This window comes from Xyrauchen texanus, chromosome 49, assembly GCF_025860055.1.
Source record: "Xyrauchen texanus isolate HMW12.3.18 chromosome 49, RBS_HiC_50CHRs, whole genome shotgun sequence".
Lineage (NCBI taxonomy): Eukaryota > Metazoa > Chordata > Actinopteri > Cypriniformes > Catostomidae > Xyrauchen > Xyrauchen texanus.
The window spans coordinates 12,962,171-12,988,060 of NC_068324.1; the positions used below are offsets into that span (position 1 = coordinate 12,962,171).

General features: G+C 40.8%; 1 protein-coding gene across 2 annotated transcripts; it reads right to left on the bottom strand.

Moving 5' to 3' along the window:
• Positions 1–138: 138 nt before the first annotated feature.
• Positions 139–24,707, bottom strand: LOC127640747 (proline-rich protein 5-like). 2 transcript variants are annotated; one of them, XM_052123469.1, is made up of 10 exons: positions 24,477–24,707; positions 21,733–21,912; positions 18,713–18,823; positions 18,536–18,616; positions 17,911–17,959; positions 17,757–17,814; positions 15,906–15,997; positions 15,642–15,782; positions 12,858–12,996; positions 140–2,810 (listed from the first exon to the last, which is right to left on the bottom strand). In XM_052123469.1, exons 2-10 carry the CDS (start codon positions 21,858–21,860, stop codon positions 2,272–2,274), a joined length of 1,338 nt encoding a protein of 445 aa, XP_051979429.1. In that variant the 5' UTR covers positions 21,861–21,912; positions 24,477–24,707; the 3' UTR covers positions 140–2,271. The 2 variants fall into 2 exon arrangements, with proteins under 2 accessions (XP_051979430.1, XP_051979429.1); XM_052123470.1 differs by lacking the exons at positions 21,733–21,912; positions 24,477–24,707 and having other exon boundaries at positions 139–2,810; positions 18,713–18,828.
• Positions 24,708–25,890: the final 1,183 nt, after the last annotated feature.

Here is a 25,890-nt window from a genome sequence, read left to right on the forward strand (position 1 = left end):
TTGGTATGATTTATAAGCTGTTTTCCTCATGGGGACCGACAAAATGTCCCCACAAGGTCAAACATTTCGGGTTTTACTATCCTTATGGGGACATTTGGTCCCCACAAAGTGATAAATACACGCTCACACACACACACACACACACACACACACACACATACACACACACACACGAAGCATACAAGTATTTTACTACAAATTCGGTCTTGTTGAGGTTGTTCACAGCAGCACACATGAAAGCTAACAAATTCAGTATGAAACATAGCACAGACTTAAAAAATGACAGTGCAAGTTATTAAAGAGTACCACTGTAAACCTATTATACATGTCTAAAAATGTTGCTTGTGTAAAAATCTATGCAAGAGATGCTGCAATTCTTTCTATAAAACTACAGAGAAACTGTTCAGCTTTATAACTAAGGTAAAAAAGCTTCCATACATAGAAATAAGAAACAAAAGACATAATAAAAAACTTCCTAAAGTACCTGTACAATTTGATACAATGGATCTAATGCATCCCTTTTTAATGAACTACATATTCTGGCCTTGTAAAATATACAGTTATGTTCAATGGTTTTGACCTATTAAATGAACTCTTAGTTGTATCCTCCTAAAGAAATAAGGCAGTACCAGATCAAGCAGTACCAGAAAATGTTTCCACCTTATCATTATCTGGTTATTACGGTTCTAAACCTTTTTTGCAAGTTTTTTTTTTAATAAAATTGATTAAATAAATTTAGATTTTTGTATAAAAACCACCCTAATATAAAATGGCTTCTTAAAGCCAACATAGTTGCAACAATTGTGGAGAACATTGTTAAATTGATCAATTGTTAAATTTCAAATAGAATCTCACCCTAAATCATCAGATTACTATTAAATACATTTTCTTAAAGGGATAGTTCTCCCAAAAATGAATATTCTCTTATCTTTTACTCACTCTCATGCCATCACAGATGTGTATGACTTTCGTTTTTCTGCAGAACACAAATTAAGATTTTTAGATTTTATATTTCAGCTCTGTAGGTCCATACAATGCAAGTAAATGCCGACCAAAACTTTGAAGCACCAAAAGGCATATAAAGGCAGCATAAAAGCAATCCATAAGACTCCAGTGGTTAAATCAATGTCTTCAGAAGAGATTTGATAGACATGGGTGAGAAACAGATCAATATTTAAGTCCTTATTTTACTATAAATCTCCATTTTCACTTTCTTCTTTTGCTTTTGGCAATTGATATTCTGTTGGATATCGCCACCTACTGGGCAGGGAGGACAATTCCTAGTTAAAAAGGACTTAAATATTTATTTTTTTCTCAGTCACACCTATCATATTGCTTCTGAAGACATTGTTTAAAACACTGGAGTCTTATGGATTTCTTTTATGTTTTGGCCACCATTCACTTTGTGAGGACCACCAGAGCTTAGATATTCTTCTAAAAATCTTAATTTGTGTTCTGCAGAAGAAAATAAATCACATCTTAAATCTTCTTTCTGTATCTATACTATTTTTCAAACTACAGTCACTAAATATGGGTATATATCATAACAATCTTAGCTTCAATTAGCAAACACGGTTAACTCTCTGGCAGCTCATTTCTATCACATTCAAAAAGCAACAAGCTGCACAAACAAACATAGCATGTTCAGGATGTACAATATTCTGCACAAAAAAAATGTGTCATTAGCAGTAGCTAATTGTCACAAATTAATAGACCATGTCATATTTTCATTTCATACCATGAGGAGTGCAGGTTAAGTTGGCAATATTTTAGAAAGCACTAAATGCAACACATTTTTAAAGCCCTATGACAATAAAAGTGCATGAGTTTATGAGTGACAATAATAAAATTGATTTCTACAGGTGCTACTGTCATCTCATAACACGTTATAGCTCACCTAAACATAAAATGAGAGATGGTACAAATGTGTATTAAATAAAAGGGAGCCCATTGCTATTTTCACAATTTCCTATGAAAAACTATGTAAAAAAACTTCAAAAATACATCCACAGGTTTGGAACATTATGAAAACAATCCCATTATCTTCAAATCGAGTCCTTTCCCATTTGTGTTATGTCCATAAAAGAGCCCTGGGCTTTGAGCAAAGCTCAAATGAAATTCCAGTTTTAAAAATACACAACTTACTACTGGTAGCTACTTCACAATTTCACAGATATTAGTGGAAAACAGTGGTAGCTCATTATCATCACTTAAAGTGCTGTGATTTGATTTCTTTTAACTGAACTGGACTTCTTCACAGCAGTTGATACATCAGCTAGTTTTCCTGCTGGTTCCAAACGAATCAGAGCGACAATGAGAAAAGTCAATAAATACTCCATCGGGATCGGATTCCAGGGAATCCAAACCCTGCATCACAATTGTCTCTGGACTGGACGAGCAGGTAGGAGGCGTGGAAACGGCCTTGTCCACATCAGATGAAGCAATCTGGGGGTTTGCTGAATGAAGACACCCTGCAGAAGTGTGGATGAAGACGGAAGGTGAAATGAGAGGGGGCTGTCCGGTTGCCCCTCGCATCACACCAGACAAGGTGATGTCATGATCGAGGGAGAGTCGGGGCGTTGAGTTTGTCTCTATTCCAACAGACAGGGCGGAATAGCCCTGCTGCTCTAAGCAGGAAGTGACATCGCAAGCAGAGTGACGGCGGATGCCTACACTGCCCACAGAGCTGACCTCAGAGTCATACTCAGCTACAGGGGTCAGCATGGGGATGTTGTAACTTTTGGAGCGTACTACCGGGTTACTGGAGGGCAGGTCTGCAGACTTGGACCAGCAATACTGCAAACGCCTCTCTGGAAAGATTTTTAAGGAATCAGTTATTGTATACTGCTTTTCTACTGGAAAAAAAACAGTTCTGATGCATTTATCCCTCCTATTGCGTTAAAAATCTGCATACACCTTTTGCATTTGCGGGTCAGTTTTGACCCAGTGGAATTTTAAGCTTATAAAACATTCATAAACCAATTGTTTTCATTAAAAACAAAATTGCAGCTCATTGGTAACTTCTTAGCTGTTCATACATGTAAAAATATTAATATTTTTGGCATGTTAACTGAAAAATATAAAATGTTATTATGAATGATGTCATGGTTTTTTATTAAATATTTTTGGGAATTATTTAACATTTCAAAATATACATTAACTACAGCTAAACCACTGTAATACATGTGAAGATATGTATCAAGGTTTATTTAAAATTTCATTTGAATATAACATTGCATTAAAGATACACTCAGTAATTCTAATCCAATACACTTTTGTCAAATTCTGCAAATATCTCCTCACAATCTGCAAGCTGTCCAATCAGTGGGTGGGCTGGAAAAAAAAAAAAAACTAGTATTTGCACACAGTCCTGGCTCAGTTAATGGGGAAATAAACTAAATGGATCACAACTCTACACCGGCCAATCAGCAACAGGGGGTGGTTTTTGCGTGTGAACAGGATGGGGGAGTGTGGGGGCGAGAGGGAAATTCATTTGAAGAGCGACAGCAAATCTGGCTGATGTGAACTTTCTAAACTCCAAGGAGGACAAATGGCTGAGAAACAAACCAAGAGAAAAAGGTCAGACAAATATAAACTAAAAAAGAAGGATTATAATAAGTATATAATCACGAGGGCTAGGAGCCATGTGAATTTGGGGGGAGGAGCTTCCAAAGGAGCACTAAAGGGAGGGGGGTGTTTGTTTTGGCAGTTGAGTTCAAATATCAACAGTGTTTCTCAGTAATCGCTGAGTGCACCTTTAAATCTACATAAATATTTAAAGTGAGAATTTCTAGTGATTCTCCTATTAACTTCCATATTAATTAATTACTCATTACTGCTGAAAAACAACTCAGTAGTCAAAAAATACACAGCAAAATATTTTTTCCCCAACCAAACAACATCAAACATACTGTATGTTCTAGTATACAAGGTTTTAAACAAAACATTTTCTGCTTATTGCATGAACAGCTGAATGTTGAAGTATGGGGTCAAAATCCCGTCAAAAGTATTACGGTCACGGATCCAAAAATATTAAGCATGAATCAAAAAATAATAAGCGCAAAAATAAATAAAATGCGCAGATCAAAACAACTAGCCCAGATCAAAATAATTAGCGCAGATCAAAAAATAACAAGCATGAATCAAAAATATGGAAACACATTTAAAACATGCTGCAAAAAAACAACAGAAAAATTAAAGCAAAGTCATAAAAATTACAAACAAAATCAAGTTTTCCTTGGTTATAATACTGTTTTTGGTGCTCTCTGACAATTTTGCTCATATTTTCATTTTTTTTTTGCACGCTTACGCTGTATTTCTCTTTGCTTTTTGTTTCCAAGTTCTGTGCTTGGTTTTCCAAAACTTGCAAGTAGAGTTTCATGTAAATTTAGGGGGCATTTGCATCCCCATTGGTCCACTAGTTCTTGATCGACAGCTCCTCTTCTAGCCAATCATTCGAAGAGGGGAGGTGACATCACTCCAATGCGACTCCGCTGCTCAATCGCACAATGGTAGATGAAGATGGATAACCGTCAGTTGGCAAATCCTGTACAATCACAGGTAATTGAATATAACTTTGTCATTTGTGGTTGATAGATATGCTGCTTGTGTCTGTTTTGAATATTTTCTGCCAGCTCTAGGAAACAATGTGTTGTCTGAGTAGGCCATTATCATAGTCCGTTAACACATGTATCGAGTCAGCTGAATTTAGTTAGCAGAGTCTTTAGTTTAGACATTATTTAAGACTTGTTTATCAGGTTATTGGCTGCATATCTAAAACAAAACATGGCTGGGTTGGTGTGGATGTTTGATGCATGTATTAACTAGCTGTACCAATGTAGTCACGAGTTCAGAACTCAATGTGATTCACGATTGAGCAGCAGAGTTGCATTGGAGTGACGTCACCTCCCCTCTTCGAATGATTGGCTAGAAGAGGAGCTGTCGATCAAGAACTAGTGGACCGGGGGGCCTGGGTATCTCAGCAAGTAATGACCTTGACTACCACCCCTAGAGTCACAAGTTCGAATCCACGGAGTGCTGAGTGACTCCAGTCAGGCTTCCTAAGCAACCAATTGGCCCGGTTGCGAGGGTGGGTAGAGTCACATGGGGTAACCTCCTTGTGGACGCTATAACGTGTTTCTCACTCTCGGTGGGGGACGTGGTGAGTTTTGCATGGATGCCGCAGAGAATAGCTTGAAGCCTCCACACATGCTATGTCTCCGCAGTAACACACTAAACAAGCCACATGATAAGATGCGTGGATTGATTGTCTCAGACATAGAGGCAACTGAGATTCGTCCTCCACCACCCGGATTGAGGTGAGTCACTATGCCACCATGACGACTTGGAGCACATTTGGAATTGGGGAGAAAAGGACCCCCACCACCCCACCCCACCCCACTAGTGAACCACCAATGGGGACACAATTTACATGAAACTCTACTTGCAATTTTGGAAAACCAAGTGCAGAACCTGTAAACAAAAGCAAAGAAAAATACAGCGTGTGTAAAAAAATGAAAATATGAGCAAAATTGTCAGAGCACAAAAAACTGTATTATAACAAAGGGAAACTTGATTTTGTTTGCAATTCTAATGACTTTGCTTTAATTTTTCTGTTGTTTCTTTTGCAGCATATTTTAAATGTGTTTATATATTTTATTCATGTTTGTTATTTTTTTATCTGTGCTTGTTATTTATTTTTGCGCTTATTATTTTTGTATCCATGACCGCAATACTTTTGAAGGGATTTTGATCCCATATTAAAGAGCCCATATTATGCTCATTAACATGTTCATAATTTTATGGTCGGGGTCTACTAGAATAGGTTTACATGCTTTAATGTTAAAAAAACACATACTTTTTCTCATACTGTACATTGATGCAGCACCTCTTTTCATCCTCTGACTGAAACGCTCTGTTTTAGCTCCTGTCTCTTTAAAGCCCCCCTTTCTGAAAAGCCCAGTCTGCTCTGATTGGTCAGCTGGCCCAGTCTGTTGTGACTGGTCAACTGCTTAGAAAGTGTGTCGGAAATGCAACGACCATTACATAACCGAATTTCAGCTCCCGGGCATTAGGCAGGCATTATGCAAATGTGTTACATAGTGATGTAGCTATGTCACTGAAGTAATGGCTGGACTGCAAACCAGGTGTTTCAGGCAGTTCAGGAGCCGTGTTTTCTGTTGGAGAGAGTAACTCGCTTTTCCGTGGACTTTGTTATTTATAACTTTGCAGATCTTTTACATGAACAGCTATATTACACACTAAAGGAAAAGGAAAATCCCAAAAAGCATACTAGGGCTTCTTTAGTGTGCGAGTATGCTGCAAGCTGGTTCATTATCAGATCAGTCTGTGGAGGGCAGCAAAGTAAAACATCTCGGTTACCTACGTAACCTCGGTTCTCTCTAGATGAGGGAACGAGTATTGCGTAAGCTAGCTTACGCTACGGGAAAGATTAATCTTTTCTGAGATATTGAAGCCAAAAAATTATCCTTAATTTTGTATCATTTGTCAACGCAGTGCAGCAACTGCAGACCTTGAGCGGGCTAGCTAGCGAGCTCATTGGTTGCTCTGCGGCAACTGCTGCAGCCTATAGACGAACTTGCGTGAACTCGCTACCAATGAGAGGCGCCACGCTCACTGTCCCAAAGCCCGCCAGAATGGGCGTGGCTAGGGTGCATATAAGCGCAGTTCGTAGGCTGGAACCCTGGTTTTCATTGAATGAAGCTGAAAATCGCCGTGGCGCGAAAGCACGGCCAGCTACGTAATACTGCTCCCTCATCTAGAGAGAACCGAGGTTACGTAGGTAACCGAGACGTTCTCTTACGAGAGGTTCTCTCAGTATTGCGTAAGCTAGCTTACGCTACGGGAACCCATTGTCAACGCCGTGCGCGCCAAGCATCCACTGCATGAGCCCCAGGGGGTGGGGGACCCGGGGAGCCCTTGTGAGTGGGGAAATAATATTTGGCCGGCAAGAGTGCGGTCAGTGTGTGTGTGATACATAAGCACATAGTGGGAAGGGAAAAACAGAGTGGCGGTGCCGGTCTGTGTGGAATGTGTCCCATTAGTGCAGCTCACCAGGGGAGCTGTAGCGTATTAAACCGCTAGTAGTTTTGCCTGCAGAGCGGGCACTTCCAGATTGTAAAATCTGACAAAGGTGGAAGGGGAAGCCCAGCCCGCTGCCACACATATGTCCTAAATGGAAATCCCGCTGGACCATGCCCACGAGGAGGCCATGCCTCTGGTGGAGTGAGCCCTAATGCCTAACGGGCATGGCAGGTCTTTCGACGCGTACGCGGCAGCAATAGCGTCCACTATCCATCTAGACAGTGTCTGTTTCGAGGTGGCGAGACCCTTGGTGCGCCTCCGAACTAAACGAAAAGCTGCTCAGCTGCCTGAAAGAGGCGGAGCGCGCAGTATAAAATCTCAGTGCTCTGACTGGGCAAAGGAGATTTGTGTCGCGTTCGCTATCGGATGCTGGCAGAGCCGATAGGGAAATAATCTGTGCTCTGAAAGGAGTACCGATCACCTTGGGGACATAGCCGTGTCTAGGCTTTAAAATGACCTTGGAGTCACTTGGTCCAAACTCCATACACGCAGCGCTGACAGACAGCGCGTGAAGGTCTCCCACTTGTTTAACTGATGACAGGGCAGTCAGAAAAACGGTTTTGAGTGAAAGGTATTTCAAATCCACGGATTCAAGCGGTTCGAAAGGGGGGGCATTCATAGCTTCGAGAACTACAGAAAGATCCCAGATAGGAACCGATGGGGCGCGGGGGTTCATCCTTCTAGCTCCCTGAGGAAGTGGATGACCAGCTCGCTTTTTCCCGTGACTGGCCGTGCAGGGGTTCAGCTGAACGCCGCGACGGCCGCCACGCATACACTTTGAGCGTGGATGGGGATCTGCCCTTATCCAACAGCTCTTGTAAAAACACGAGCAGTGACGACACCCCACATGTCCGTGGGTCCAGGTCTCTGTCAGTGCACCATTTTGAAAACACCGACCATTTGGACGCATAGAGTCTTCTCGTGGAAGGGGCTCTAGCGTGTATGATAGTGTTCATTACTCCTGGCAAAGCGACGGAGTCGTTGAGCACCCATGCGCAGCGCCCAGCTCTGGGTGGGGATGCCAGATCGTGTCGCGAGCTTGAGAGAGGAGATCTGCTCTCACTGGGATGGGCCACGGGCTGTCAGTGACAGCTGCGTAAGCTCCGGGAACCATGTCTGATTCTCCCAGGGCGGGCTATGAGGAGCACCGAGTGACGCTGCTTCCTGATCCTCTGTATTACCTGTGGCAATAGCGAGACAGGAGGGAAGGCGTAAAGCGGGCGGTTGGGCCAGTCCTGGGCCAGCTGCGCCTCGCTGAAAAAATACTGGGCAGTGAGAGTTCTCTTCTGACGCTAAGAGGTCTATCTCTGCTCTGCCGAATATTTGCCATAATTTCTGGACTGTTTGAGCATGCAGGGACCATTCCCCTGGGGGAACATTGTCTCTGGACAGTCTGTCTGGGCCGCCGCTCAGGTGGCCTGGCACGCGCGTCGCCCTCAGCGAGCGCAGGTGGCCCTGGGACCAACTTAGTATGCGCTTTGTCAGATGGAAGAGGTTCCTGGATCTGACACCGCCCTGACGGTTTAGATAGGATACCACAGATCTGTTGTCCGAACGGACCAGGACGTGGTGACCCTGAATGACCGGAGGAAGCGCATGAGAGCCGCACTCGACCGCTATCATTTCCAGACAATTTATGTGAAGGAGCTTTTCCTGAACTGACCATAGGCCGAAAACCAGCGAAGCCCTCGCGAGACCGCGCTCCAACCCGTGTTGGACGCGTCTGTCGAGATGACTTTTCGGCGAGATACAGCTCCCATCGCCACTCCCCGATGATACCATTCGCCACCGCCCAAGGCTGCAGAGCTGATATACAGGTCTGAGTCACTCTGATCGGCTGGCGGCCTGTGGCCCACGCCCGGCGAGACGCGGGTGTTTATCCAATGCTGAAGCGGGCGCATGCACAGTAAACCCAGCTGAAGTACTGCTGCGGCTGAGGCCATGTAACCTAACACTCTCTGAAATTTTTCAGAGCGCGCACAGTAATAGAGAAATAAACCAGTCCCCCTGGCGCACATGCGCGAGGAGTTTCCTGATTGTAAGCATTTTGAACGGTCTTTTTGCAAGCACCTTGTTCAAAACCCTGAGATCTAATATTGGTCTGAGGCCGCCGTCTTTCTTGGGGACAAGAAAATAACGGCTGTAAAACCCCGACTCGCTCAGTGAAGGCGGCACTCTCTCTATGGCCCTTTTGCACAGAAGGTTTGCTATTTCTGAACGAAGCATGCAGGCTGCTTCCGTGTTCACAGTAGTTTGGAGCCGCGCCCTGAAGCGGGGAGGGCGGCGATCGAACTGTAGCAAATAGCCCTGTTTTATTGTGCTTAACACACATTTGCATATCCCTGGGATAGCTTCCCAAGCTTTGAAGCGTAACGCTAGAGGGTGAATGGCCGAGTCGCCCTGATTGCCGTACACAGCGGGCTGAACAGAATGTGTGAGCGCGCTTATTGTGCTTATGCATGACTGCTCGCAGACAGCAGGGACATGCTGTTCTGTGAGTGACTTCCCGATTGAGATGAATGGGGAAAGAGTCACATCTGTTAAGTGATGCTCGAGCATAGTCACGGGCACGGGACTTACACATAGAGAGGTGTTTGCTGGCCTGCGGCGGCTGTCTGAGCGCGATCTGGGGCGGCCGCCCTGTCGACGCTGGAAAGTCTGGCTTTGTTGAGCTGGGCACTGTGAAGATTCTCGTGCTGGAGGCTGGTTACGTGGGCGGCCTGCAGAGGAGCTAGCGCGGCGAGGCAGGAAGAGATTCATGGCTTGGGTGGCTTTCTGGGCTTCCGAAAAACGGTCAACAATGCCACTTACCGCGGAACCGAAGAGACCGGACGGATAGAGCGGCGCGTTGAGGAACGTGGAACGCTCAGCTTCTCCCATGTCGGCTAGCGTTAGCCACAGGTGTCTCTCGGTTACAGTCAGCGAGGCCATGCACTTCCCTAGGGCTTAAGCTGCAGCTTTGGTGGCGCGAAGGGCGAGGTCCGTCGCGCTCCTTAGATCTGTAACAGCCTCTGGGTGCCTGCCTTTCTCATCCCATTCCCGAAGAAGGTCCGCTTGGAGGATCTGCAAGATGGCCATGGAATGCAGAGCAGATGCGGCTTGGCCGGCGGCGGAATAGGCGCGGCCAACACAGGCGGATGTAGTTCTGCAGGCCTTAGATGGGAGCACTGGCTTAGACCGCCATCTCGCGGAGGGTGGGCAAAGGTGTGCTGCTACCGAATCCTCGACCGGGGGGGATGGAAGAGTAGCCCTTCTCGGCGGCGCCATCCACTGAAGCGAGAGAGGTGGAGACGTGGGATCGAATCCTGGCCGAGAGAGGCGCGTTCCACGATTTAGAGAGCTCGGCGTGGAGTTCCGGCAGGAAGGGAGCGGCCCGGCCGCTGGCGCCACGCGGTGACGGCTATGAAGAAAGCAGCCGCCGAGTCTGTTGGGAGCCTGCTCAGGGGCGGTGACCACTGAGCCCGAGGCGGTCGACGGCCTGTGTGAGGAGGCGATCAGTTCCCCTTCGACCCGGCGCTGGTCCTGCTGGATTCCTGGGCCGATGAGGAGGCTTGTGACCACTCGCTGTCCGAAGCCATGATGGAACAGCAGCCCTTGTCCTCCGCCTCGCCTCCGAGGTGGCCGCAGTGCGGCCGCCGGGCGGCAACTGCGCGGCCCCGGGGCGGGAGGGTGAACGCGATGCTCGAGGGAGAGGCTCCGGCGAGACAGTCGCTTCTAAACCCGGTTCCGCAGCCTTTGGGAGCGGGCGCTTCTGGCGCTGGCGAAACAGAAGCGCGGGCGGCTTCGGGTTTGCTTTTGAAAGGATACGTCGCCGGATGGCGTAGCTCGCAGGATGGCTGAAGGTGGCGGCGCCGGCTTCTTCGAAGCGCTGTCCAAGCTTGCTTGATGCCCCTCGAACGGCGACGCCGCTTCATGCAGTTTCAGAGATGCGAAGAGCTTCGCTGAAGAGATGAAAATCAGGGTTCCAGCCTACTTAACCGCGCTTATATGCACCCTAGCCATGCCCATTCTGCCAGGCTTTGGGACAGTGAGCGCGCGGCGCTCTCATTGGGCGCGAGTTCACGCAAGTTCGCTCTATAGGCTGCAGCAGTTGCCGCGAGAGCAACCAATGAGCTCGCTAGCTAGCCCGGCCAAGGTCTGCAGTTGCTGCACTGCGTTGACAAATGATACAAAATTAAGGATAATTTTTTGGCTTCAATATCTCAGAAAAGATGAATCTTTCCCGTAGCGTAAGCTAGCTTACGCAATACGAGAGAACCTCTCGTAAGAGAACGTGGACTTTTCTTCCTTCAACCCTTATTCAGACTATGTGTGCTTTTGCTCTTGCCACACCTCCCTTTAGGCATTTTCTCTTTGATTCAATTCAATTCAATTTTATTTGATATAGTTTATTTGATATGTTTGTTTTGTAAGTTCTGTGTATGTGTGTGCATGTTTGTAAACAAGATGCAGTCCCATTTTGAGACAAAAACGTGTGTGTGAGAGTATGGGAAAGAGGCTAAATGTAAGTAAACTCATAATGTGTGAAAATATCTGCATAATCTGTAAAGCCACAATTGATGCCCAGGATAAGATGTAACAATTCTATAAAAAATAATATATCTCTTAAATAATTTCTTATAAAAATCTGAAAAATAAAAATAAATAATAATAATTATGTTATTGAAGAAAAATTATGATTTACCTCTACAGGTTCAAAAATGACCCGAAAGCAATAGGAAGGTTAAAATACATATCAAGTTCAAAATTTTGACTCAACCTCATGTAGTTCCAAGACTATTATTTTTTTCTTTGAAATGATGCCAAAACTGAAATGAACACATGACCGAATAAGATTTGAGAGCATTGGCGGATGAGATATTATCAGTGAATAATGGCTTAAATTTCAGTCAGTTCCACACACAGAGATATTGTATGGCTTTAGAAGGCCTAGAATATAATGCAAGAGTCGTATGGATAACTTGTATGGTGCTTTTTCCCATTTTGGCTGTACACATCGATCAGCTACAACATTAAAACCACCTGCCTAATATTGTGTAGGCCCCCCTCGTGCCGCCAAAACAGCGCCAACCTGCATCTCAGAATAGCATTCTGATATTATATTCTTCTCACCACAATCGTACAGAGCAGTTATCTGAGTTACAGTAGACCAGTCTGGCCATTCTCTGTTGACCTCTCTCATCAACAAGGCATTTCCATCTGCAGAACTGCCACTTACTGGATGTTTTTTTGTTTTTGGCAGCATTCGGAGTAAATTATAAAAACTGATGTATGTGAAAATCCCAGGAGATCAACAGTTGCACTGCACTGCTACCACATGATTGGCTGATTAGATAATCCCATGGATGATTGTTGGTGTCAGATGGGCTGGTTTGAGTATTTCTGTAACTGCTGATCTTATGGGATTTTCACACAATACAGTCTCTAGAATTTATTCATAATGGTGCCAAAAACAAAAAAATATCCAGTGAGCGACAGTTCTGCGGATGGAAACACCTTGTTGATGAGAGAGGTCAACAGGGAACTTTCTCATATAACCATCTTTTTTCGTTGTATAGCAAAAAGTAGTTGGAAATTCTGCTATGAAACACCATATTTTGTGATTCACGGAAGAGAGAAAATAACAACAGGTTGGAACGAACCGGAGTAAATGATGACAGAATTTTCATTTTTGGGGGAACTTGTACTTTAAAATCTGGAATCTAAACATTGACACCATTTTTGTTCCAAAATCATCAACTTTTATCTCTCACCAGTAACACAGGAGCAAAGTGAGGCACCGCACTCATGAGATCGCAATCCAAGTGTGCCCAGGTATGGAGACACAACTTTCTGAATGAGAGACTCCAACTTCAGGTATTCTTCACTCACACCTTTAGATTCATGAACCCCCTGTGAAACATGAAGATTACTTTTTACAGTGTTCCTACAATTGAATTTCCAAGATCTTTCTAGTCGTTTGTGATTACTAGATAAAATCTTTTGGATTCAATTGAATCGCTAATGAATCACTCCGAAAAACTGGTTCGACATTGGATCATTGAAAAGTTCACTTTAAAAGCCATACAATTTTTATGCCTATCTGGCATAACAATGGCTTCTTGTGAGAACATTTTACTCTACACAAGAGCAATTTCTAGCTGATGAAATGTTTTAGAGCAGAGCAGAACTAAAAACACATTTTCATTATAGAAATGTCCATGACTTTTAAGATTGTATTAATTTCTTTAGTTTTCCAGTTCTGTAAAACACTATTTTAAAATTCCCAGAAATCTCCATGCTCTCCAAAAAATTCTCAGGTAACCTAAAAAATGTGCTTCATGTAGAAAAATCTAAATAAAAGGTTTTATTCAAGTCAAAAAGTTATTTAATCTGACTAAATCTACCTGACAAATTAGGTTATACCAGAAAAATACGTTTTTATGAGTTAGATCAAGTAGAAATAGATCCTTGAGCAAACAATTGCAGGTATCCTTTTTTTTTTTTCAAATTAGTGGTCAGATTCACGAAAATGTTCTCATAAGTTCTTAGGATAAATAATAACAAGTTTGTCAGAATGTTCTTAAGTGCAATTCTTGAAACATTCCCAAGAAGTTCTTAAATATTTTATTAAGAACATCAAGGATAGTAAATATAGTAAAAGATAGTAAAATAAAAATTCTCTCATCATTTACTCAGATGTGTAAGACTTTCTTTATTCTGCTGAACACAAACAAAGCTCTGTAGTTCCCTACAATGCAAGTGAATAGTAAAAGTCAGCACAAAAATAATCCATACGACTGCAGTGATTTAATCTTCAGAAGTGATATGATAGGTGTGGGAAAGTAAAAGATAAATATTTAAACCATTTTTACTATAAATCTACACTTTCACATTCTTCTACTGTTGTTTTTGGCGATTTGAATTATTTGTACATTTCGCCACCTACTGGGCAGGGAGGAGAATTTATAGTAAAAAATGACATACATATGTATCTGTTTTTCACCCACACCTATCATATCACTTCTGAAGACATAGATTAAACCACTGGAGTCGTATGGATTACTTTAAGGTGGTTTTCACACTGGGCAAATTTTCTGCGGTCAGAAACCAAGTGCGACTGTTCCTGGCGCCCCCCACAGTGTTGGTCTGGTTTCAGACTCACATATGATTTTCTATGCTTTTTCATCATCAACTTGCATCATCTCAAACGCAGGTCTCTATATTTGTGTGTATTTTCTATTACTTTTATGTCATTATGCGCACTAGAGTTAATGACACATGCGCCTCTGTGTGTCGCACGCCGTAATTCAGCAGTTGTACATGTCCAGGAGAAGACGACTATATCTGATGCTTAGAAAATATATTTTTTGAGGACACAGCTAGTAGCACACTCATTCATGCATGTGCAGTACATAAAAGGCACCTCACCTATTCTGTGTCCCACAACGTTCTCCTGTCATTCATGATGTGCATGTATATTTGTTTTTGTGCAACTGATGAAACGCATCAACGCAAAAACACGTGCAGCTTTTTGGAGCTTCAAAGATTTGGCCACCATTCACTTGCATTGTAAAGACCAACTGAGCTGAGACTTTTTTCTTAAAAATCTTTGTTTGTGTTCAGCAGAAGAAAGTCACTCACACACATCTGGAATGGCATGAGGGTGAGTAAATGATGAGAGAATTTACATTTTTGGGTGAACTATCACTTTTTATTCTTAAATGACATGCTTTGACATTGTCTGATTTTACTTGCCTGCTCATGAGGATGCCTGTCTAATACAACAAATTCAATACCCCAACACTGGTAAATCATAATGATAAATGTATCTATCTATTAACCATTGTTTTAATGTAAATGCTGTATGTTTCTATAGACTCTAAAGATAGTGGAAAGAGTGCTATGCAGTCCATCCATTTTAATTAATTAGCATGAAAACTACATTTATTGTTTGAATTACGTGATGACATTTACATGGTGTGAAAGCTCAAAATGAAAATATCATAAAACAAAAACCAGTCAAAAAACATGTTTTCGTCTAAAAACCCATTTCTACATAAACAGCCCATTGCGACATTTAAAACAACCCAGTAAATGAATTAAACATCTTACCTTTACAGATTAACTGTGAGGTTATTTTAACTTTAAGATAAAACTAATTCTGAAGAACTATTTTAAGAAAAAAAGATAACTTTCTTTGGAAGTTTTTTAGGGAATATAAAATATAAAATATATAAAATTTTTTCCTTAATTCAGAAAACAAGAAGAAAATGGTTAAGAAGATTTTTTTTTCTCAAGAACAGTTTGTGAATTTGGGACTTACTTCAACACGCTATCCCTTCTGAAATACTAATTATAGTCATTTTATTTGAGACACACAAGACTTATGATTATTGTTTCACTCAACATGACACAGTTCCTGAAATCATCTGGAAATTACCTGTAATTTTTAGGTGCAACTCATGACAGTATGGGTGTAGCTTTCATATGATCTAACTGTTTTTTGAACTGGGAATACAGACAGTGATACAGACCCACTCCCAATCCCTGTGTACCTGTAACACCAAAAGCATCTGGACAATGGAGGGGGGGACACGAGCTCGTGGTCTGGACAGAGCCTCTTCCAGCTTCACGTTAAGGGTAATGGTGTTTCGAAAGTGCAGCAGAGCCAGCTGCCGCACTGATGGCTCCTTCCCCTGAGGTATCATCAATATGCAAACACCTTCAGACAACACTGCTTTCATTTGTGCAGACAATTGTAATTACGTGCTTATGGATAGATGTCTGACACATTATTTCATAGTCTGAAAGAACAGTACCTGGACAGGGTGAAAGATGGCTTGAAGCATATTGAGAACATCACAAAAGAAGAAGTCCCAAGTCTCAGCCAAAGAGTCCAATAATTTTTGACCTATTTTCAGCCAGAGAAAACCAGTTTGTAGAAGGGTAATAATGTGTTATATACAGTATATACAGTTGAAGTGAGAAGTTTACATACACTTAAGTTGAAGTCATTAAAACACATTTTTTTAACCACTCTACAGATTTAATATTAGCAAACTATAGATTTGGCAAGTTGCTTAGGACATCTACTAAGCAAAGGAAGTTGCATGACACAAGTACTTTTTACAGCAATTGTTTACTGACAGATCGTTTCACATTTAATTGACTACACCACAATTCCAGTGGGTCAGAAGTTTACACACACTTAGTTAACTGTGCCTTTAAGCAGGTTGGAAAATTCCAGAAAATCATGTCAAGCCTTTAGACAATTAGCCAGCTAGCTTCTGATAGGAGGCACACTGAATTGGAGGTGTACCTGTGAGTGTTTTTTAAGGTCTACTTTAAAACTCAGTGCCTCTTTGCTTGACATCATGAGAAAATCAAAAGAAATCAGCCAAGACCAAGCCAAAATTCCCAATTGTCTGAAGGTACCACGTTCATCTGTACAAACAAGTATAAACACCATGGGACATGCAGCCATCATACTGCTCAGGAAGGAGATGCATTCTGTCTCCTAGAGATGAACGTAGTTTGGTGTAAAATGTGCAAATCAATCCCAAAACAACAGCAAAGGACCTTGTGAAGATGCAGGAGGTAACAGATAGACAAGTATCTATATCCACAGTAAAATGAGTCATATATCGAAATAACCTGAAAGGCTGCTCAGCAAGGAAGCCACTGCTCCAAAAACCACCATAAAAAAGCCAGACTACAGTTTGCAAGGGCACATGGGGACAAAGATCTGACTTTTTGGAGAAATGTCCTCTGGTCTGATGAAATCAAATTTGAACTGTTTGGCTATAATGACCATCAATAAGTTTTGAGGAAAAAGGGTGAGGCTTGCAAGCCGAAGAACACCATCCAAACTGTGAAGCATGGGTGTGGCAGCATCATGTTGTGGGGTACATTGCTGCATGAGGAACTGGTGCACTTTACAAAATAGATGGCATCATGAGGAAGGAAAATTATGTGGATATATTGAAGCAACATCTCAAGACATCAGCCAGGCAGTTAAAGCTTGGTCGCAAATTGGTCTTCCAAATGGACAATGACCCCAAGCATACCACCAAAGTTGTGGCAAAATGGCTTAAGGACAACAAAGCCAAGGTATTAGAGTGGCCTTCACAAAGCCCTCATCTCAATCTGATAGAACATTTGTGGGCAGAACTGAAAAAGCGTGTGCGAACAAGGAGGCCAACAAACCTTACTCGGTTAAACCAGTTCTGTCTTGAGGAATGGGCCAAAATTACAGCAACTTACTTTGAGAAGATTGTGGAAGGCTACACAAAAGGTTTGACCCAAGTTAAACAATTTAAAGGCAATGCACCAAATACTTACAAAGTGTATGTAAACTTCTGACCCACTGGGTATGTGATGAAAGAAATAAAAGCTTCAGCTTTTTTTATTTCAATAAATAATTCTCTCTACTATTATTCTGACATTTCACATTCCTAAAATAACGTAATGATCCTAACTGATTAAATGTCGAAAAACTGAGATTAAATGTATTTGGCTACGGTGTATGTGAACTTCTGACTTCAACTGTATATACTGCATGAAAGTTTTGTAAATTGGTGAAAACTTGTATAAAGACTATAAAAAAAATAAAAAGAAAAAAAGAACAAAAACAAAAAGCAGAATGCTACAAGAAAATGCATTGGGTATACCTTCATAAAACCTTATTTTGTCCCGTAAAATAACCATCCCTTTAGTCAGTAGTTGATTCTGAGAATGGGGAAAAGATCAGGAAATTAATTTAATATATTTTTTACTGAATTTTTTCTAAAAAACACTGGATGAAAATTTTTCTAGATGTCTCACCTGAAGGTATTCTGTGAAAAATGAGCCCAGCTCTGTTTTCAATAGTTGCCTGATAAAATAAAACATAGCAAAATTTTTAAGACACAATAAAAAATATTTAAAAGGAGCAATCATAATATATACAGAGTAATATGGCAGTTTGAAGAATTAGGGAATTTTGCTTTAAAATAAAGATTTCACAAAAACATCACTAAAAAATAATTGTAACAAAATTCCATCAACTTGAATTGAATAATCTTTAACAAAATAACATTAACAAAACTAAATATTTTATGTTTTATGTATTTTATTTACTATTTTTTTTAATTATGCACTAAACTCTCTCTCTTTTTTGCAGAGAAATATGACCCAGATTTGGTTTGTAAGATTCACCAAATTAGTTGGAACACTTTTCTTTCACAATTTTTAATTCTTGCAATAGTTACATAATAACAGAGGCTCTCCATCCTCTCTCGGTTGTTTTGTGCAGATAATGAGAAAGACACCAGACCACAACTATCGATGTTTACATTCTACACAATGCTTATAGAGAACTAAATAATTCACAATCCTGCCCACAGCAATCTTTTCATAAACAAACATAAGATCTGTATCTACTCAAACAATACATTTCATGCTGTTTTACCTTACACCTTCATTAAGTGTAAAGAGTTCGTTGTCCGACAACCCTTTCTTTTGGAAGACAGCAATAACTGCGTTGTGAATGCTGCAAAGAAGTGTGCAGATATTAAATGACAAAAGACGTCTTGCTCAGTTCATGACCCTTATAGACATGCACTGAACACACAACACACGCACCAACCTGTTCCATATGGCATTAGGGCCCGATCCTCTCTCTTCCAATGAAGCCTTTTCATTTTTCCCCAGTTGACTCAGATTTGGAGAACTCACTAACTTCAACCGGTACAGAGTCCTCATGGTTTTAAACAGGGGAATAAGAGACACGGTACAGTTAGTCAAGAACTGTAATACAGAGTGAAAGAAAGGGAGGAGTTAATATAGTCACATTAACAACAGAGATGTAGCCAGAGTAGCAAAAGTGGAGGACACTATCGTTTTATTGTTGAGAAACCAATTTCCTTCCACCTAACAGTTTATTCCAGTCCTTTCCGCACTCTGGCTCTCTCTCTAACACACACATGACCACAAAAACAAAACGTTCTCGTTTAATAGTTGTGCAACACAAAACCAAATCTCTCTTTCTTTCACTCTCCAATGCAAGGGAGCTGAGTTTTAAACCGAAAGAGATGCACTGGATAGCAGAGCAGTGACAGTGCACTGAAATGTAATGTAATTGGAGAAGAGGCTTCTTACTGCTCCACACTGATAACTAAATTCTCAGAAGAGGATACACTGCTTCCAAACAGCTTTTGACATACTAATAAAATAGCGATTAACTGGCATGGCACCAAAAAAATAGCGATTAACTGGCATTTGGGTAGTGCAAAGTTCTGAATATGGCTTAGTTTTCTTAAAGTTGGAAGCTGGTTAAACATATGGGCACATCTACGCTTTAGAGGTGGGAGTGAAGCAACATGTCAATTTCCCTTTTGATCATGCTGTTTCGAAAGCCCTGAACCTAAGTATATAACTTTTTTTTTTTTACAAAAAAGGTTTGTAACTCATCGTACACTGTCTGTGCTACGGACATGAGTAAAAGTGTGCTATCACTTTTCCAAGCAATCAAACTTAATGCGTGGATAATCTCATAGATTTACTTGAAGTTGCAACCTGAGCCACATTTATAAACCAGAGCATTATAGAGACTTGGGCCAATAAGTAACCTCCAAGTAACCACCTAGAACACCCTAGCAACCACTCAGAACACCTTAGCAACTGCATTGCCCTAGCGACACCCACAACATTCACTCATCAGGGTGGAGATTTTTATTTTATAGAAAATGTAGAAATCTAGCTTTCATCTTAAAATTTAAACTTAAAATCCATTATTTTGTAAACATGCATCAACTGCTGGGTTGATTGTACTCTGTTGACTTTGGCCTGGAAAGATCTGATCCATTTCCCACTGGTCTGCTCTCATTGAATTTACATTCCTATTGATTAATCTGTCACAGTCCCTGGAACTGAGTAATCCATGTTTTGTCTCCCATAGCGTCATATCGATGCTAAATAGATTTGTGGGTCCTTCAACATGTAGTAAATTGAGGAATGTCACGCATTGTGTGAATATTTCTAAAAATGACTGATTTGGGGTAAATGTTACAATGGTACCACAGGAATGCACAAACAAATATCAGGATATGAGTATGTATAGCAGGATGGGAGTATGCCTGTAGTTGACAAACAACATGGACATCAACTTTTTTTTCAACAAAGAGTTTAGATTGAAATTTACATGAATGAATTAGGGAAAATGAATATTTTAGGTGCTGTAACTGGTCAACATTTATTTTCACCATTTAAAAAAATACTTTTAAATCATAGGTACATCAAGTACATTCTTATAGACACAAATATTCCACGTAGTCTCTCAATTAATATGAGGTCATAAAAAACATCAAAATTATACAAGAACTTGAAAAATGCTGTTTAAAATAGTTTTAGATTAAGTTTAAGGTGACTGGGTCTTATTTACAGTATCAATCTAGGTCAATGAAAAGTAAGGTTGTTTGAGGTCATAAAAATTAGATATCTTTTACAAATCTTTTTTAAAACACACGTCATGTTTGAAGAAATTTAATTTTTGTGTACAACAAAATGTTTTGAATGTTCTGAAAAACATTTATAGCATTTTCAACAAAACAAATTGATTTATAAATGTCATGCTGTAACCATCAGATAAAAGGTATTAAAATACTTTCCTTGCACCTTGAATACATTAGTATACAACTTAATAATTAACTTAGAAAAAGTTTTTTACGAAGTTTTATTTTTAAGTAAAGAATATCAGAGAGAGAGAGAGAGAGAGAGAGAGAGAGAGAGAGAGCGAGAGAAAGAGAACGGGGCTCGCCGGTCTCCGAATATGCTGCCAAACAGTCCTTAGCAAGCTGGACTGCCTCCGATCTTCAGCCAGTGGAGAGAACTCAATGACAGCGCATCTTTCGTCCTCCAAAGTCCAGGGCAAAGTCTGCACCAATTTGGCAGACTTCTGCCTTTTTTATGAAGGAGGAAGCGGGAGTCGGGTAAACATCCAAACGCAAGACATTTATTAAAAACACGTTTCAGTGAAATGTATTTTCAGCACACAATCCTTGACCCACACACACAGCTCTGTGCATCTCTCTCACTGTTGGCTTTTCAGCCCAACGCAGAATGCACACGTCAACTCTGCTACGTGCTTCTCTCTCTCCCCGTCTCTCTCACTATTGCGGCTCTGGCTGCGGCTTTATCTCTCGCCCACTAACACCGTAATCAGCAACAGCTGCGAGAGATAAGTCGCCCCAGGTGTCCATCTCGGCTTCGCTCCGCATCGTCTTCGCTCGGCCACGCCCTGTTCTCCACAGTATTTTTTTATACTGTAACCCCCGAAAAATAGCGAAATTACTTTGAAGTCAGTAATTAAAAACATGTTAAGATGTGTATTCAAGTCATTGTTATGTGTTAATTGTATTTTTAATGTATTTATGAATAACTTAATAGTGTAACTTAAAACATTTGTGTCACATCATTTCCACTTGTCCTACTGCAGGGCACTGTTATCACTACTTGACATGTAATTTCAACTTCCTGTGTTTTGTGTTTAATGTGTTAAAATCTTGCCAACTCATTTCAATAAGTGTTGAGACCCAACTATTATTTTAATGATAGTAACAATAAAATCCCAGCCCAGACATGTCCATTCAAGACATGATGCAGATTTACCTCCTGAATGGATGACTGCTCCCATCCATGTGAAGGTAATGTGGAAGAGTGAACAGGTCAAAGAAGCTGAATGTGGATGATCTCAGTGCAGGTCGATCAATGTGATCTCCGGTCAAGTTCTCCAGCATTGTTATTGAAATCTGCCAGATCCACCTTTCATTCAGAACATCTCTGATCCTTCTAATAGCAGAAAAACATAGGAAAATACACCAAATGAAAGTACATTGTAGTTCACATCTTATACATATCCTTAAATTTCACAACTCTCAACTGCAAGTATATTTAGTAAACAGTGCACAGATATAAGGTCATGTTATAACCCTTTAATAAAAGGGAACTACATGAATATTAGTCTAAACTCTGGCAATATTTAAGATTCCTTTTTTACTATTACTCTGCTGAAGAATCACCCAATCCTTGCTTCATTTAATTTAGCTGAGTTTAAAGTGATTGTTCACCCAAAAATTAAAATGTTCTCGTCATTTACTCACCCTCATGCCATCCCAGATGTGCAAGACTTTCTTTCTTCTGCAGAACACAAACAAAGATTTAAGAATATCTCAGCTTTGTTGGTCCATACAATGCAAGTGAATGGTGACCAGAACTTTAGAGCAAAAAAATAACAAAGGCAGCATAAAAGTAATCCAAACGACTCCAGTGGTTCCATCCATGTCCACAGTAGAGATATAGTAGGTGTGGGTGAGAAGCAGATCAATGTTTAAATACTTTTTTATTATAAATTTCTCTCCCTGCCCAGTAGGTGGCGATATGCACAAAGAATGCAAATTACCATAAACAAAAGAAGAATGTGGAAGTTTACAAGTAATAAATGGCTTAAATACTGATATGTTTCTCACCCACATCAATCATATAGCTTCTAAAGATTTAACCACTGGAGTCAAATGGATTACCTTATTTTCCATATATAAATCGCACAAGGTCAAAATTGCAAAAAATACAAACACAGATAAGTCGCATCTGTCTATAAGTCGCAATAACAGAGGGTGCATGCGGCAGGCACTAGGTCCCGGGGGCAGCCGCCAGACTTCCCTTCACTGCTTTAGATGTCAGTTGTGTTCTGTGAAGATTACAGTACCTCAGAACCTACACATCGTATCACAGTATTTTTGGACTTGTTTTAAATAGGAGAATTTGCTTTAAATAATCATGTGTAAGTCTCATATTTTCTTTATGTTTCATGAAAGAAATGTGACAAGTAAGCCACATCCGTTTATAACATCTGTAAATCTATGCTGTGCACAAATAAATGTCTTTTAGTCAGTGTGAGTAAAACAATATGCCTGTTGTATTATACTCATTCATTAACGTCAGCGACTGTGGATATTTCACATATTTGCAACCCTCTTTGCAATTTATGAATTTTCCGGTTCACTGACTGAATGTTTTTACTGTGAGATGAAACATCATTTTCTGGACATGTGAGGAGTTGCGTTTGACAGCGGTCTAGAGTTTATTCCGATAACAATAGTGTTATGACGGACTAAATATTTAAACTGGTTGCATAAAGTACTTTGTAAAGGAAAAATATTCTGAATTGGCACCTTTAAAATGCTTCTACCGTCTCTTTGGTGCATTTGTGTTTGACCAGCCGACATCAGTAACATATAAATTATGTATATAAATCGCAGGACCTTTCAGACAATTAAAAAAAAATGGCTTATATTTTGTAAAATATGGTCCTTTTATGCTGCATTTATGTCCTTTTTGGAGCTTCAAAGTTCTGGTCACCATTCACTTGCATTGTGTGGACAACATAGCTGAGATATTCTTCTAAAATCTTTGTTTGTGTTCAGCAGAAGAAAGAAAGTCATGCACATTTGGGATGGCACGAGGGTGAGTAAAGGATTCATTTTAGGTGTACTATGCCTTTAAAGCAAAGATCGATGTGCTTGTTTACGTTATTCATCCTCCATGTGTTCCTCAGCAACAGAATTGAACGGGCGCCACCTATTGGAACGTTTGGGAAGCGTTCCAAATACAAAGGCTCCTACAACAAAAGACTTGTCTTGCATCACTGTCATCATTTGCTCACGCGACCGTAAAACTTTGTTTACAGGGGTCTTTGAAAACAACAACACATACGCAGCATCTCAACAGTCTTTCAACACTGTGTTCGACCCAAATATGTGATTTTGCTTTATGTTCCCATTCCAAACAGTCTTTCAACACTGTGTCGACCCAAACATGTAATTTTGCTTTATGTTCCACTTTCCCTGTAGCGTGATGTCAGTTTCCCTTTGTTCATTCAACGTGCCAGGACACGAGCCACGTTATATTACGGGAGGAGGAGGAGTCCGTTTCCATTTTAAAATGCAGACAGACAGGTAAAAGCGACATGGTGAAAGCCGTAACGACGAAGTCTGGGCGAACATGAGAAGGCAATTTGAGAGGAAGGGCATCACTTCCCGTCCTCTCTTTCTGGACTATCGTTCTCTCTTCACGGGCTGTTTTACTATTCCGTTAAAACTCGATATTAATCAACAAACACCCAACCTTCCCGCCAATGTATAATTTTGTATCACTCATTAACTGCAAGTTATTCATGGTGGATTGTTGCTCTGGGTACTCGGTGTACCTTCTGCTTATCATGCTACGTCTGTTATTTACTAATACCGCAACAATGCAGCATTCATCCAGGAAAATGCGGTATAACATAAAAGCCCAGCTCCACCACTCCCCGCCTAATACAAACAGTAGTGCATCGTAACAATGTTTCAACTCACCAGCATGTGCTCCGCGTATAGAGTGAAAAGAACAGGAACATTTAGGCGACTTCAACGATGATGAAAACAACAAATATGATTGACTACACTGCATAAGCGCCAATGTATGAGGAGATACTACATGAGTTAATCCATAAATACGGATGTGGGCTATGCGGGTTAACGGATCATTCCTGTGGCATCCCCAATACTCGCCCGTTGCCCCTCCTATTCCCTTCCCGGTTTACAGACTGTCTGACCAGACGGGCAGTCCAGACTGTGGGCGCGATCACGCCCGAACACATGCACGCGCAGCATTGTGCGACGATCGGTGGATCAAGTTTTGCAGGATGTATAAAGCGGAGATGTGTTTTATCGTAAAAATATTTTTTGTCTGCCATTTTCTATCTTAAAGGCGTATTTAATGGGTTGATAATGAGTTTGCGCAAATCTGAGAAGTTCATAGAAAAACTATTTATTGCGGTTAACAATAAAATAAATTATATTCCCTTTTCGTGGTCATTTACTCGGAAAAGTAATCCACTACAAATTATTATATCTTTAACATTGTAATCAGATTACTTTACTGAATACGTCATCAAAAAATAAATCACATTACCATAATTTAGTTTCTAAAACACTTCGCCGGAATTTCCTCGTTTATAGTCGCACGCAATTCATACACTCATCATGATGCCTTTCTCCTACCGGATCTCATTAAAAGTCATACATAATATATGAGTTGGCTATTACATGGTCTCGCACAATGTTGGTCATATACACTTGTACGACTTCATCACTTTTCCAGTCCAGATGTCTGATGCGGAATTAAGCGCAAGTTCCACGCACGAGGCATTAAGCACATACTTATTAATATAATGCCCTTACCCAAACCCCTTATGTAAACTTAACCAATCAGTAGAGTGTGTAAACATGACAGGAAGCTATTGTGTGTGACAGAAGTAAGTATCTGTCATGTATTAGATGGAAATTATGTCTAGTGACATCATTGGCTGTAGTGAAAGCGAATTCAAATGAGTTCAGTCGCACAATATCATACGAATTAGCCAAATTTTAAAAAGTCGTACAAATTCTGACGATTTCACATCGAGACTGTGTTGGTTTCTCCCTTAAAGGGTTAGTTCACCCCAAAATGAAAATGATCCCATAATTTACAAGCTATTCTAGGTGTATATGACATTTTTCTTTCAGCCAAACACAAAAATATCCTGGCTCTTCCAAGCTTTATAATGGGATTGAATGGTACCTCAGATTTTGACGGCCGTTTCCGGAAGCCAATGATTATAGTTTATATAGTTATAAATATGGATATTTTTCTTACAAAAACGCATCGCTTCACTTTAGAAGGCCTTTATTACCCCCCTGGAGCAGTATGGATTACTTTTTTGATGGATGGATGTGCTTTTTTGGGGCT